The following is a 15760-nucleotide window of genomic DNA, read 5'->3' as shown; positions in this document are numbered from 1 at the left end:
ATAAGTAAATCAGAATGGTGGAGAAAAATGGGAAGATATAATTTCTTCCCTCTATTTAAAAAAAAAAAAAGTTCTGATCACACTAAGGATTCGTTCATCTGTCCTAGAAACCAACCATTTAAAAGGCTTGAAAAAGCAGATGAAGAAAACCCCCATTGTACTGTACTTTCTGTCCAATGGGATAAAAATATTAATGGATAAAAGGATTGTTTTTGCTTAATGAAGAATCCTAGTTTTCAAATCTCATTGGACTGTGTACATCCAACAGAATTTGCTGCTCAGTAGCCTGAATTTTACAATTCTGCTGTGATCATGGAATCAACCATGTAATCATCAATTTTATTTCAGATACTGTGTGTTCTGATTAAGGCTTTTTGGTCTCCGTGTAATTGAGAGTTTTAAGACTAAAATCAAAATGCTATTGTGAACTATGTGAATTTTTCTGTATTTACAATTAGCTTAAGGTATTAATATTAAAAGTAGGTAGCTGCATCTAATGACTTTTTGGAGTAATCTGAACCATCTGCCTCTAGATACTAAGGAGTTCACCACTTTAATCCAGATTATGGCTGACGAACTGTTTTTGGCATCCACTTCTCACTAGCATTGTGCCCTTGAAGAGCTGCTGAGGCTGTAGAAATTCCTTTGCTGACAAACGTATTGTTATCTTTCAGGAGCCTGTTTGGTTTGGTTTTTAAATTTTCTTGGGAAGAAAATGGCTTTCTTAATGAAAAGCATGTTGAGCAACCAGGTCAAGAATTTAGGACTTGGTGGTGGAGGTGAGGAAAGCAAAGAAGAAAGTGGTCCTTCCGACCCAGCTGCAGCAGCAGGAATGACTAGAGAGGAATATGAGGAATATCAAAAGCAAATTGTTGAGGAGAAGTGAGTACACATTCCCTTATTATCAATGTGTGACTAATTCATGATGACTTGGCTCATCTGAGAATAACCCCAGAAAAAGCCAGAACATTGTCCCCTTACCCCACATTCCTATTTTAAAGCATAGGGAACATTGCTTTCTGAACAGCCTCTCCAAAACAAAAGCTCATCTAGTTGAAAATTGTAAGATGTTTTGTATCATGGTTTCATCCTTCACCCTCATCTTCACCCTCATTTCCACCCTCCCCACCTCCCCACACACTCACCTACACATCTTGTGCTGGTGTTGCTTTCTGCTTCCATATGGGCAAGATAATTTCTTTCAAGTTTATTTCTGTAGGTTTAATGGTGTAAATGCTGGTTGCAATCTAAGAATGCAGTGGTTAATGCTGAAAATCATATGATTGACCCACTTAAAACACTAAATCTGATATGCTTAAAATATTTTATCTCCCCCATTTATTGTTGCAAAAATTGAGGACAGGGAAGAATGAAGAATGTAAAGCTGGTAATGTTTATTTGAAGGATGCTTGACTAATTTCAAAACTATAAATTTAAACCATTTTTCCAGTTGTCCAAACTCTCTATTAAATGAAGCAGAGAGGTTTGCTCTCTGTTTACAGCTCAGGAATTTTATTTGGCTGATAATTGCAATCTGTAACCACCTTCTGACAAATAAAATGCGTGGGCATTGTTTACATAGCAGATATAAAGTAAAATAATGGGTTTCAAGCAGATAGGAGTTTAAACCCTGCATAATAATAAAGAAAGACAATTGAATTCTAAATCTCCACTGCATCTAGTTCACTAACGATCAATTACATAATGGTTGTATAAATCCTACATTTAAGATGATTATAGGTGAAAGGTTAATGACTTATGGAATTTAAGAGGTATCCAGGTCTATATTTAGCAGCAGCAATTTCAGTCATAAAATTCTGAATAAATATAACCTGTTTGTAAAAACAATTCAAAATGTTACCTTCTTTTGTGGTACATTACATAGTGGGAGATTATTTTTTCTTTTCAATCAGCCGGCCAAAAGATGCTGTGCTGGAATAGATAAGCAAAGCAAGAAATCTGGAGAGGAGAAAAGATTCGAAAGAGAAGAACATGTTATTTCAATAATGTTTTGAAGTGTGCTGTGTTTTTAAATATGAAGCTGTGCTATAAGTCAATAAGTGAACAATTTCCCTTCCAGCACAGGTGGGGATAGGGAAACTGTAATGAAAATGGTTAAGTGTTTTTGCATAGAAAAACTGAATGATGGAATTGGACACTGCACTAGTTCTGTAATTGTATGTCAGTTCATCCTGGAAACATGATCACAGATGTAACATCTGGTTTTAGTGACCTCCTAATTTTACTCAGTTTTACGGCTGCACAGCCTGAGGATCAAAGAGGTTAAATGACTTGCCCAAGGTCACATAGTGAGTCAGAGGCTCAGACTGGATTAGAACCCCTGACGTGACCCCGTTGTCTCCACTATTTTTGTTTAACCTCTAACCAACACTGCTTAGGTTAAAAATGTGAAAATGCATCAATCACCATTCATCAGGAAGGCATGTAAACGAGCAAATGAGAGACTTGTTAACAGCAAAGGGGTCCTCTAATGAGTCACATAGTCCATTCTCCTGCATTATAAGCAGGTTGATTTCACTATTCATGATAGATGGGCATCAATTCTAGCCTTGATTTTCTAGAACTTCCTCTCTGAAGTCACACTTTAACCCCATCTTCTTTGTAAAGATTTGATGATAGCAATAAATAAGTGGGAAATGACTATCTACAGGTATGTGATGGATGTAAAAATGCAGAAAGAGAATCTCTTATTATTGTACACAGGCAGGCTACCTAGAGTATTGGGATGACATTAGGTGAGAAAATGTATGCTGAATATCAGAATAAGTTCCTGAGTGAGGTCTGCTTCGGCTGTGGAATAGCTTTTCAAGTGGATGCTTAAAACTAGTTTACATGAAACTCTAGAATATGTTCCACAGAAAATAATGTTGCAACGGCAAGAGAGTGGATTACACGACCTAATAGATATGTCACAGTTTGTTATGAATCCACAACAGCCCATTAGCCTCTAGTGGACAGGAACAGGAAACTGCATGGCAGGCAATTGCATATTATGTATGCAGGTTTTTAACTTTAAAGGAAGTTTTTCTGCTAAATCCATGTATATTGTTCTGAAAGCTTATGGTTAAGATTTGATCAAACCACTTTTGGGTTTTGTACAAAAACCAAACATGTTATGAAAAAAATTCATGAAAATGAAGAAGTTTGGAGAATGGGGGGGGAGGCGCGGGGGATAGTTCTCAACCAGCTGTAGTGTTATCAACTTTACAGCTAAAAATATAAACACTCTAACCAAAAATCACAGTGAATGTTTTTTAAATCAATTTAAGTCAGATTTTTCCTTGATTCAGTAAAATGGCCATTCATAAATTTGGCAGTGACGAATGTCTGTTTACCCCTTATTTGGCTTCAGTCTTGGAAGACATTTGATAGGAATGGCCAAATCCTGGAGTTTTGATTAAGGACTGTTGCATTTGGCCCAAAAGTAGCGTCCCTATCAAATATCGCTTGGAAGCAATGGTCATGTGAGAGGTAAACAGACCTATCACCACTTTTATTTTATTTTATTTTATTTTATTGCTCCCATTAAATTTGTGGTGATATAGCTGCCTCCCTTGAACAGGCATATTTTTACTGAATGGAGGGTAAGAGTCTCCTCTCAGATTATCAGGGAAAGATTTGAACTTTCAGATTCTGCTGTAAAGAGCTCTCCATTGATCTCAGTGATAATCAGTGCAAGATCCAGCCAAGCAGAGAGAACAAAACTGGAGGCGAGACCAAAACATAACTTACATCATTAGACTTGTCCTTCATTTCTTACAGAGATTAATGACCTACTAGTCTGAGCACAGGCCTGGTAACCAGGGACTCCTGACTTCTAGTGCAACCTCTAACCGTGACTCCATTTCTAGCTTTGGACCAGTAACTTAACTTTGTGTCTCAAGTTCCTCTGTAAAATGAGCATAATACTAACCTATCTTCTATAGGTGCGATGAAGCTGATTAGTAAATGTCTGGAAAGAGCTCTGCATCTGTTCGTTGTTGTTTGTTTAGTCTGATACAGACTATGCTGTGTTAAAGCATAAAATGGGATGAGAATGACTTCAGCCTTTAGTTTTCTATAGCTGAGTAATTAGTTCCGTGACAATGACGAGTTGTCACATGATGGGTTTCTGGTTACACTCCTCTTATTTTGATTTCAGGATGGAGAGAGATGCGGCATTTGCACAAAAAAAGGCAGAGAGAGCCTGTCTGAGGGTTCATCTGAGAGAAAAGTACAGGCTGCCTAAGGTAAGACCAAGTCACAATCATGACCTAGTTCGCAGGCCAATTTTAAAACAGCTGCAATCAGACCTGCTGTCTGGCTAGGGAGATTTCCATACCCATGTCATCTTCCAGCAAATGTGCACATTGAGACTGTCAAGTCTCTTGGCCAAAGAGATCCCTATGCTATGCTACACTACACTTCACATAACACAAAAATGGAGGAAGGCTGGGCTCTAGGTTCTCAAAAGCGGCTAGTGATTTTCACGTTTCAGAGTAGCAGCCGTGTTACTCTGTGTCCGCAAAAAGAAAAGGAGGACTTGTGGTACCTTAGAGACTAACCAATTTATTTGAGCACAAGCTTTCGTGAGCTACAGCTCACTTCATCGGATGCCTCCAATGAGGTGAGCTGTAGCTCACGAAAGCTTAGGCTCAAATAAATTGGTTAGTCTCTAAGGTGCCACAAGTCCTCCTCATTCTTTTTAGTGATTTTTCAGTGCCTCCATTTTAGGTGCCCAACCTGAGATGCTTTAAAGGGATTTCATTTTAAAGGGTGCTCAGATAAATCTCCATCAGGTTTGGCACTTAGAATTGCTAGTCACTCTTGAAAACCCTGTCTCGTTAAGAAATGGGGATTGGGATTTGGAGATATTAGTTTTATTCCTGGAAGAGGTAGCTGAAAATTTTCCATCAGTATGATTTTTCAAGAAAATTGGGGTTTGATCAAATGAAATTTTGAGCAAAATGTGTCTGCTTTAGAAAACGTTGAGGTTTTTGTCAAATATCTTTTGTTTTTTCAAAGGAAAAATCAAAATTGTCCGGGGGGACGGGACATTTTCTGACCCACTCTAATTCCTGGCTCTTTCACAGCCTGCCTCTTGCTTTGGGACCCAATATAATATCACTTAACCTCTCTGTGCCTTAGTTTCTCCACCTTACATCACAGGATTATTGTGAGGCTTCATTGATTAATATTTATATGAGATACTTCAGATGGGCAACACTGTAGGAATGAAAAATATTTCAATGATAAAATTGTGTTACTGAAATAATTTTTAAAAATAATCTTGTGGTTTCTTACTCCAGTTGTCCCACCTACAATAATGGGAGTGAACTGCCCTTTGCAATATTGCCGGGTATCACCACAATCAAATATTTGGGGTAAAATTTTCAAAAGTGCCTAGGTGATTTAGGAGCCTACATTCCATTTTTTAATTTTTTTTTAAAGCTACAAACACACTGAGGAGGCTAAATTCCACTGGTTTTTCAATGAGACTTCAGCTCATACGTATGTTGGTCATTTCTGAAAATGGGATATAAGCTCTTTTGAAAATGTTACCCTTGGTTCTTGGTATGTATGATTAAGCATAAAAAGGGAGGACAACTTGCGGGTGAGACTACTGTGGCTTTAGGTTCCTGTTGCTCATCAGAGAGAGAATTTTGGAAGGTCAGTAAGCAGAGTGCTTTGGCAGCAAAAGAAAAGAGGAAGTTGGAGCTGAATTGGCATTTGGAGCCTTTTTTAAATTTAAAGCTTCATATAGAGGCTGAACACCAAGCATTGCTGCTGGAATATTGTATGACAGAGTCTGCGGTTAAGTGACATGATTTAGTTAAGGCTTAATTGTTAGGTTTTAACAGCTGTACTTACACTGTAAATATGGGGGAATGAGCATGTTTCTAGCTTTGTTCTGTACTGCACTGAATAAAGGGCCAGTGCTCAGCAAGACACACACAATAACGTTGAAAACTAGGGCTTTCAGCATTTTGATGGCATTGCAAACTCCCATTTCAGTGTTGTAGGTTCAAACCCTCTGAACCTTTTGAATGCTGAGTTTCATTTATTCTGCCATTCTTATAAGGTCAGAAGTTTGTTGCAATGGGTCCTTCTCCTGTCCCTGTCCCTAATGCCACTGATCAAATATTAACTGAGAAACCAAAAGGTAACCCTGAAAAGTAAAAGCTGTCAAGCAACAAAGACATCTGGAACATTATTAACAGCCTGGGCAAGCTGTGATGGCATCAGACGCATTGTAGATAGCATGGTTAACCCTTAAGACAGTGACATTTCCTAGACTGGTATCCAAATGAATATGTAGAAAGATGTGTATATGTCTGTCCATAGAGTTAAGTTAATGAGAAATCATAGTATCTGAACTAGTTGCTCTGAAAATTGACAGGGATTCATTGAGACTCCATCCTGTTCTTTCTGAGTTCATGCCTGGCCTCCTCCAGCAGCTGCCAATCTGACCCAAGTATGTGATTCATCTCCACTAATCAGAACTTGCAACCACACCTCCTTTTTCTTTTCTAGTCACTTCTGAGTTCATAGTTGTAGCATTTTGCTATGGTTTCAGCCTGTGGAAAGTAGCAAAATTTCCTTCTACGTTTCTCCGAGACAAGGCCTTAGAGACCACTGTGGAATGTTGTGGACCATAACTCACTGCCACGTGTTGAGGTGGACAAGGCTGGGTTTTTCCGCACAGTACTTGGGCTAACTGAGCTACTAATCAATTTTTTCTGATAGTGAACTTATTTTTTTCTCTTATTAGTGGACTTGCCTGGTGGGTTAGGAGAGCTCTGTAGGAAGATTGCTTTGGTTAACTTCATTTGCCAATTCTCTGCTTGAAATTTCAGCTTTTATTCCCTTTCCTCTAAAAGACTGATTTGTCCTCATCGATAATGTCTTTTTCCCCCTTGATTCCCTACTCAACCCTCTTTTTGAAGGCTAAGAAGCCCTGCGAATAATTCTGGGCCATTCAGCCTTCCTGGGAAGCTAATAGCTCTGTGAGCAGCTACACTAGACTAGGCATGGACGTATTTAGGAATGCTTAGTCTCTTCACCTTAAGCCCTTTTATACTGGACATTTCTGTGTACTGTATGAGCAACTGACTCCTTAAAATTTAAAAGCCAGCCTTACATCTTCACTTCCTCGTGCAAAGGTCTGAGTTTACATAATAAAGTATATCTGCTCTTCCAAGACTACCTTGTAATAAAAGTATTTTTCTGATCACAGTTTAACCAGACCAGGAACCAACTAGGTTTCTTATATGGAATCAAACATCTGCTGCATCAATTAGTACTACAATGATTGTCCTTGAAAATCTTTACACTTTTGCCTAGTGCAAAAAGATAAATGGTTCTCTGGCATATTCCATATACAGTGAATACATGTACAGTGGGTGGTATAGCATACGACAGCAATATTAATTACAATTGTCTTTGTAATTTTAATGTCAGACCCTTTGAAATGAATATATTAATCCTCATTATACTTACCATAATTGTATTGCATAATGACAGGTTTCAGAGTAACAGCCATGTTAGTCTGTATTCGCAAAAAGAAAAGGAGTACTTGTGGCACCTTAGAGACTAACCAATTTATTTGAGCATAAGCTTTCGTGAGCTACAGCTTATGCTCAAATAAATTGGTTAGTCTCTAAGGTGCCACAAGTACTCCTTTTCTTTTTACCATAATTGAGTCACTGTTTCCTTGTGCTCCCCACATCTGTTTGTTATATCCACCTGTTGTCTCTCATTTTATATATTTTTTTCCCACCTAGAGGGCTTTGCAGGATCAGATTCGTTAATTGTGCCTTATTATATTTGTCTATGCCTTTGTGCTTAGCACATTTAGAATAGAATGAGATGAAGCAGGTTCAAAAATGCTGTTGATATAGAACTCGGTCCAGCAGTTTTTGATCATGTATCTCCAGTGGGACTCTTCATGTAATTTAAGGCTGCATGATCAGGCCCATAATAGAAAGGGTATTGGGGAGTCATGTAAAAATTAGAGCGGGGTAGGAGTCAAATCATGTTTATAAGTGCAGAGATAGTGTTTGTCCAAACCCCTCAATCCTCTCCTGTGTTAACTGAGTTTCAAGTTTTCTCTTCCCAGGTTCAGAAATGCATTAAACACTCTGGGCACAATGGCAACACCTCAAAAAACGAAACTGGTATCTCTGAATCACCAACACACTTGTTGAATATTGTATTTCTATACAATAGAAATAGTATGGTCCTGATCCTGCAGCTTGTTGTCGGATGGACTGCTTTGCTACACACAGCCCATGAAGTTGGACTTAAATGGGGCTCCATGCAGGTGCACTGGGGTCTAGTAGTCCATATTAGTTGAGAGCCTAACTGTGGGAAAGTGGATAGAAGGTTAAAAATGGTTAAAGTACCTGTAACAGGCAGAGTTGGTCATTTGTTGCCTTTTCCCATCAACATTTATTTTATAGATGATTGGACCATTTTATAAACTTCCATCCACTTTCCCACAATTAGGCTCACAATTCGGGCAGGCCTATGAGGCTCCAATAGGATCACTTCACAGCATTTTAAAGATTCCTTGAGTGATTCTCTTTCCAGGTTGGATAAAATAGCCATTGTGTACAAATACAACATACAAGGGTGTTTGGTCTTTAACTATGCTGAATTTCTGAGATTTTAGATAGACTCATACTCTCAGATTTGAAGGTCAGAAGGGACCATCATGATCATCTAGTCTGACCACATTGCAGGCCACAGAATCTCACCCACCCACTCCTGTAATAGATCCATAACCTCTATCTGTGTTACTGAAGTCCTCAAATCATGATTTAAAGACTTCAAGTTACAGAGAATCCACCATTTACACTAGTTTAAACCGGCAGGCAACCTATACCCCATGCTGCAGAGGAAGGCAAAAAAACCCCAGGGTCTCAGCCAATCTGACCCAGGGGGAAATTCCTTCCTGACCCCAAATATAGCGATCAGTTATGGTATATTCCTTTGTCAAGAGTTCCTCTGGATGGCATTGACTGACACCTTCTTGGAAGAGGTGGCATTGTCTTGAGTTCTCTGCTTGGTGTCCTCCTCTGGATCCCTTGTTTGATCCTGTGACCTGCACCCCATCCCCGTTTTTTATTCTTTGTCTCTTGTAATCAGTTGAATTTCTGGCTCTGTGGTCCCTCCCTCACCTGAGAGGGTGGGCTTTCCTTTGTTTTGGTGGACTCTGTCCCCTGACCAGGATTCAAATAGGCTGAATCGAGATACATTTTATCGAACATATGACTGCCGAATCAAGGCCTTATCAGTAAAGCTCTAGTAACTAGTGTAGTGTATATAAACTTGTGGTTATTGTAGCAGTAAACTCGTAGCATTTTCCTGCAGTCTTCTTTTACTGGGTGGAGGCATTTATCTGGGATGATGGCCCTATTGAATGTTGAGAAGTCTCCATGCAACTTTGTTCTCTATATTAACTAAGCAGCAATAATGAAATTAACAATCCACAGGGAGTTCAAAACATTAAAAATGCCCTCAACTAACGAATTATTAATCCGCCAAGGTACTTCATTCATAATTGCTCAGGGTTACTATCACAGAGGTTATGTAACAGCAGGGAATAAAGAGTCAACCATGGGCCCATTGGCAACCACCTTATTAAGGCCCAACTTAAAGAAAAGTTAAGAAAAAAATCTTCCCATGAGCTGTCAGCTCTTGTAATTTTAACTTTGCCACAGCATAGATTTGGGAATGGATTTTTCTGGGAAGAAAAAATAAGTCTATGGCATCTTCTTTCCTGTGCAAAAAGAATGTGCTAACTACTGAAATGGGTAAGGAAAATGTAGAGTGCCAGCAATAAATCTAACACAGTTGAGCCCCTCTTATATTAACCCCTCTTATCTGAATGCTTCTGTTATCCTAATTTAGATTACGTTCTTCTGTGAGCATCACTTACCTGGAAAAACTCCCATTTTTATTGACACTTCCATTGACCACAATAAATTCCATGACCTCAGTTTTTATTTGGATAAATGGTGTTTTTACTGTAATAGCATAACCATGGCTGAAGGCTACCGATAGAGCTGGTCAGAAAATCCAGGAAAATGTCACTTTAAAAAAAAAAATTCCATTTTGCATGATTTCGAATGGATTTTATCAAAATGTCTTATTTAAGAAAAACAATGTATTATTTGTGGCAGGGGGGAGGAAAAGGGGTGTCCATTTTCTATAATGTCTTTTAAAACAATTTTAATAAAATTTGTCTAAAATATAGATTAAAGTGATGACAAGTTTCACCCCAAAAAATGGAAAAAATCTGTCATCAGTTTTTCTCAAAAATGTTTGTAAAAAGGCCATTTTTTCATTAAAATATTTTTGTGTTGAAAAATTTCCATCAGCTCTAGCTAGCAGTATAAAACCTTTTGCCATGAGTTTTGTTCTTGCTTATTTGAGCACAAAAGAAGGATTTAACCTGGTCAAAGTTGATAAAAATACTGAAGTCACTTGGTGTCCCTTCTTTGCTTTGATCTGGAAGGTGGTGTAGAAAAATAAACATACTGGAAGAGTTAGACAAGGGTGTTTTTAGCAGATTTTTGTTGGCGGTATTTTTTGTTGCCCAAACTTATCTGATTTAAAAATAGTTTTGAAATTTAGTGGGAATCGTGGCAGTGGAGTTCAATGTAAATATATGCCTTGTTTATGTATTGTTCAGGTTACTCCAATATATCAATGAGGTACAACAAGCAGTTTCTTGTTCTGGGAGAGGTGCATTTTGATATATTTCCTAAAATGGCTCTGTGGTACCTTAGCTAAAATGCCAAATGTTGTTGTTGTTGTCATTAATTATTTGAAATGTGGTAGTACCTTGGAGACGAAGTTATTGTCCAAGATCCTATTGCATGGAGCTGGTTGGAAATTTTTTGACAATTTTTTCATCAAAACCTGCCAATTCATCAAAACTGAAGCTTTGTGAAACAGAGACACTACTGGTAGCTGTCTGACTCCCTCTAACAACTCTCTGGGGTATTCACAGGAGTCAACCAGCAAAACTAAACTTGTCATGCAGATTTCTTAAAACAATTCCATTTTTCCATTGCATGTCAATAATTTTCCTGTACATGAGTGTTGATTGCTTTAGGAGGCCCATCACCCATCTCTGTGCTTTTAACCATTGTTACTTACAATCGTAAGAGAACTTTCTGCAATAATCTGGCTTAATGTGAGTAGGTAAGCTATCTTGTTTAAGAAATTTACTGTTGCCACTTCTCAGTCTCCCTGAAGAATATTATAACATTCATTAAACCATCACACAGCCACAAATTCGTCAAGGCCTTTGTTAGATCTTGTATCCTTAAGCAGTCTCTGGAGGGCAGCCTGTATGTCTTCATTTGCTTTCTTTCCCAAGGGGTGGCCCTTTTCAGTAGGTCTTTTGTGTGCCACTATCTCCACCCTGACTCTGTATTTGATGGCACTACGGAGGTTGGAGGGAGTTGTACTGTATAGTGAAAACAAAATCAAAATAATTCCCTAAAGCATTCATGAGCACAAAACATTTTAAGGAAGTTGCAATCTCTGGGCTCTACATAGTTACCCAGTGCTGTGTATGGGATTTTGGAGAGTCTTGCATCATTCATATATCTCCAATGGTCTGCAAGAAAAATAAATAAAACCCTACTGGTGTACCATCACACTGTCTCAGAGAAACGGTACCCTGACTATTGAAATAGTCTCTTTGAGAGCCTTCCCAAGGCAAAAATATGGTAAGGAAGTTTTCATTCACTTCACACGGCCAGCTTCATCTAATATTTTAATGTCATTCAAAAACTCTTCTGTTTTTTGCATGAAAACCTGAGACTGCTGGTGTGTGAATTAAATGGAGAATTTAAAAACATGTTCCCTAACCTATAGCCGAACTATATTTTACACATCTACCTCCTACAAAAAACATAACTTAGTACTAAAGTAGTTACAGCCACCTCTGCCCAGTAATTTAAAGAATTCCCTTCCGAAACATCAAAAATGTTAAAAAACAAAATGAAACAAAAAAAGCTGGGAACCTAACCACAAAGTAGTTAAAACTGATCTATCAGTTAGAAAACTAAATCACATAGCTTCAGAAAATTATAAACACACACACATGTATTATTTAAAAAGCAAGTATAAATCTGTGTATTGTATGTAGTGTAGTTAGATATTCTACTACTAACCTTTAGCCATTAAAGGCCCTCTGGTGACCTTTTCATAAAATTACATCACTCTTACTTTAAAGCATAACCAACTGTACCTAAAACTCATGAGCTTTAAAAGCAAATAATAGCCCTGTTTAAAAAAAAAAAAATCAAACTTGCAGCTTCATAAAATTATGCCATCTTTCTTTAAATGACTTGGCAAACCTTGTTCATTACCAATGTAAAATATTTTTTTTTTTTTAGTGATCCAATCTATCATTTAAAATATACACCCTTCTCCATAACTGAAAATGTGCTGACTGACTTTAATTGCTCACTGACATCAGTGAAAACTGCCGGTATCAGATGTGGTAGGATTATTTTTAAATAACACTGTAAAAATGAAATTGGCCTTTGTTTGTCACCTACTCCCTTTCAGCTCTTCAGTTTTGAATAATACATCTGTGAACTATTAGAAAGTGAAAACAATTTTATATTAGCCCTTAGACTGGGATATTCAAAGACTCCTAAACCTAAAATCACAGCCTAAGAGTCTGAGTGGACACACTTTTTCTTTTGCAGTTGAAAGTTATCTCACTTGTGGCTTTCCATTGGATTTCTCCATTGTAATAGCAGCACTAACGCTTCTTAAATCTTAGATTAATAGTTTCCAAGGTCAGAAGGGACCATTGTAATAATCTAGTCTGACCTCTTACATAACACAGGCCATAGAACTTTCCAAAAGTAATTCCAAGAGCAGATCTTCTAGAAAAACATCTAATCTTGATTTCAAAATTTCCAGGGATGGAGAATCCACCATCATTGGTAAATTGTTCCAATGGTTAATTCTGCTCACTGTTAAAAATGTATGCCTCATTTCTAGTCTGAATTTGTCTAGCTTCAACTTCCAGACATTTGATTATACTTTTCTCTGCTAGATTGAGGAGCCCATTATCAAATATTTGTTCCCCATGGAAGTACTTGTAAACTGTGACCAAGTCACACATTAACTTCTTTTTGCTAAACTAAATAGATTGAGTTCCTTTGAGGCTATCGCTATAAGGCATGTTTTCTAATCTTTTAATAATTTTTGTGGCTCTTCTCTGAACCCTCTCCAATTTATCAGCATCCTTCTTGAATTGTGGACACCAGAACTAGACACAGTACTCCAGCAACGGTTGTACCAGTGCCAAATTCAAGGTAAAATAACATCTTTACTACTCAAGATTCCCATTTTTGCTTCCAAGGATCGCATTAGTCCTTTTGGCCAAAATGTCACACTGGGAGCTCATCTTCAGCTGATTATCCACTGCCACCCCCAAATTTTTTTCAGAGTTGCTGTTTCTCAGGATAGAGTCCCTCATCCTGTAAGTATGGCCTGCATTGTTTGCTCCTATATGTACACATTTAGTCGTATTTAAAACACACGTTGTTTGCTTGAACCCAGCTTACCAAGCTTTGCAGACTGCTCTGTATCAGTGATCTGTCATCTTCATTATTTCCCACTCCCCCAGTTTTTTTGTGATCTGCAAACTTTATCAGAGATGATGTTATATTTTCTTCCAGGTCAGTGAGAAAAATGTCAAATTGTGTAGGACCAAGAACCATTGCTGTGGGACCCCACAAGAGAAACACTGCTTGATGATGATTCCCCATTTACATTACACGTTGAGACCTATCAGTTAGCTAGTTTTTAATCCAGTTAATATATACCATGTTAATTTTATATGCCAGTTTTTCAGTAAAAATGTGCAGTACCAAATCAAATGCCATTTAGAAGCCTAAGTATATTACATCAACACTATTACCTTTATCATTTATTGCAATCTCATCAAAAAAGATATCTAGTTAGTTTGAAATGATCTGTTTTCCCTAAGCCCATGTTGATTGGCATTAATTATATTACCCTCCTTTAGTTCTTTATTAATTGAGTCCCATATTAGTTGCTCCATTATCTTGCCTGGGATCAATGTCAGATTGACAGGCCCATAATTACCAAGGTCATCCCATTTACCTTTTTTAAATATTGGCTCAACATTAGCTTTCTTCCAGTCCTCTGTAACTCTCCCAGTGTTTCAAGAATTATTGAAAATCAGCATTAATGGTCCAGCAACCTAACTTGCATCCAAGAGTTTTAAAAGAGCTGGCTATCTGGACCTTCTGATTTAAAAATGTCTAACTGCTGTTTAACATCCTCCAGAGATTTTAGTGGAAAGCAAAGAGTGTTATCAGATTATATGACTGCATAATCTGTCCTCCCCCCCTCACAATACAGAACGGAAATATTTATGTAATGTTTCTGCCTTTCCCTGCTTTATTATTGATCATTCTACCATTTCCATCTAGTAATGGATCAATACCACTGTTAGGAGTCTTTTTGTTGCTAATATTCTTTAAAAACTCCTTTTTATTGTCCTTAGCTCTGCTTGCCATAGATTTCTCCTTGTGTCCCTGTACTTCCTTTATCGTTTTTCCACAGTTCCCTGGCTTCTGATTTATATTCATCACTATCAGCTTCACCTTTCTTCCTTTTGTTGTACTTTTTTTTTTTTATAGCTGCCTTCACTTCCCCTCTAAACCAGGTCATTTTTTTAACCAGCACGGCCTTATTCCTCAATTATGGGATTGTCTCTTTTGGGGCATCAAGTAAAATGTTTTTAAACAATTATGAATTATTAGTCACATTTTTCTGATTAAATTCCTGCTCCTGACTGACTTACCTCATAATTGTTTTCAACTTTATGAAATTGGCCCTTTTAAAGCACTAAGTACATATATCACTGGTCTGGACTTTATTCTGTTTGCATATTATAAATGTGATCAAGTCATGTTCACTCATACCTAAACTACCATTAATTTTTAGTTTTGTGGATCAGTTCCTCTTTGTCTCTCACAATTCATTCTAATATAGAATTTCCCCTTGTTGAATACAACACTTTTTGAGTAAGGAAATTGTCAACTATTATATTTAGAAATTCCATGGATGGCAGCATGACGTTTCCTGATATTTCCTTGGTGATACCCAGGGTGGAAGGTACCTCGCTACCATCTACCATACACATGAGGAAGCCTTGGCTGTACCTGCCCCACTAGTCTGTCAGCTCCCCAACTCCACCCATAGGCGCCAACTTCTCCTGGTGCTGGTGGGTGCTTGCCCCACCCCGCCCGGCCCTGCCTCCACCCCTCCCTGCCCCCATTCCAACCCCTTCCCCAAAGTCCCGCCCCAACTCCGCCCACTCCCTGCCCCTATTGGACTCCTTCCCCAAATCCCCGGCCCCGCCTATTCCCCTCCTCCTCCTCCCCTGAGTGCACTGTGTTCCCGCTCCTCCCCCTTCCCTCCCACAGCTTGTTACGCCACGAAACAGCTGTTTTGCAGTGGCAAGTGCTGGGAGGAGAAGAAGGGAAGGCGCGCTCAGGGGAGGAGGCAGAGGTGAGCTGGGGCAGGGGGGCAGGGCGGGGCGGGGAACTGCCAGTGGGTGCAGAGCACCCATCAATTTTTCCCTGTGGGTGCTCCAGCCCCGGAGCATCCACAGAGTCGGCGCCTATGACTCCACCTCCCATAAGCAAACACAAACATTCCCCTCTTAACCTATGCAGGCTCTGCT

At 38.6% G+C, this 15760-nt stretch overlaps 1 protein-coding gene across 1 annotated transcript in view; it reads left to right on the top strand.

The window, feature by feature from the left end:
• Nucleotides 1-715: 715 nt before the first annotated feature.
• The window catches only part of CPLX4 (complexin 4), a gene marked incomplete at both ends in the record, with an annotated part of 32582 nt that continues 17537 nt past the window's right edge, over nt 716-15760 (top strand). Inside the window, 2 exons of the mRNA XM_084628786.1 lie at nt 716-882; nt 4163-4250. Of these exons, the coding sequence (XP_084484912.1) occupies nt 716-882; nt 4163-4250 (255 nt within the window). The remainder of the gene's footprint in view (nt 883-4162; nt 4251-15760) is intronic.

The sequence above is a fragment of the Lepidochelys olivacea genome (assembly GCF_965140295.1).
Source record: "Lepidochelys olivacea isolate rLepOli2 genome assembly, chromosome: 5".
NCBI lineage: Eukaryota > Metazoa > Chordata > Testudines > Cheloniidae > Lepidochelys > Lepidochelys olivacea.
Note: the sequence above shows the minus strand (reverse complement) of the source record. Positions and strands in the feature narration are given on the sequence as shown.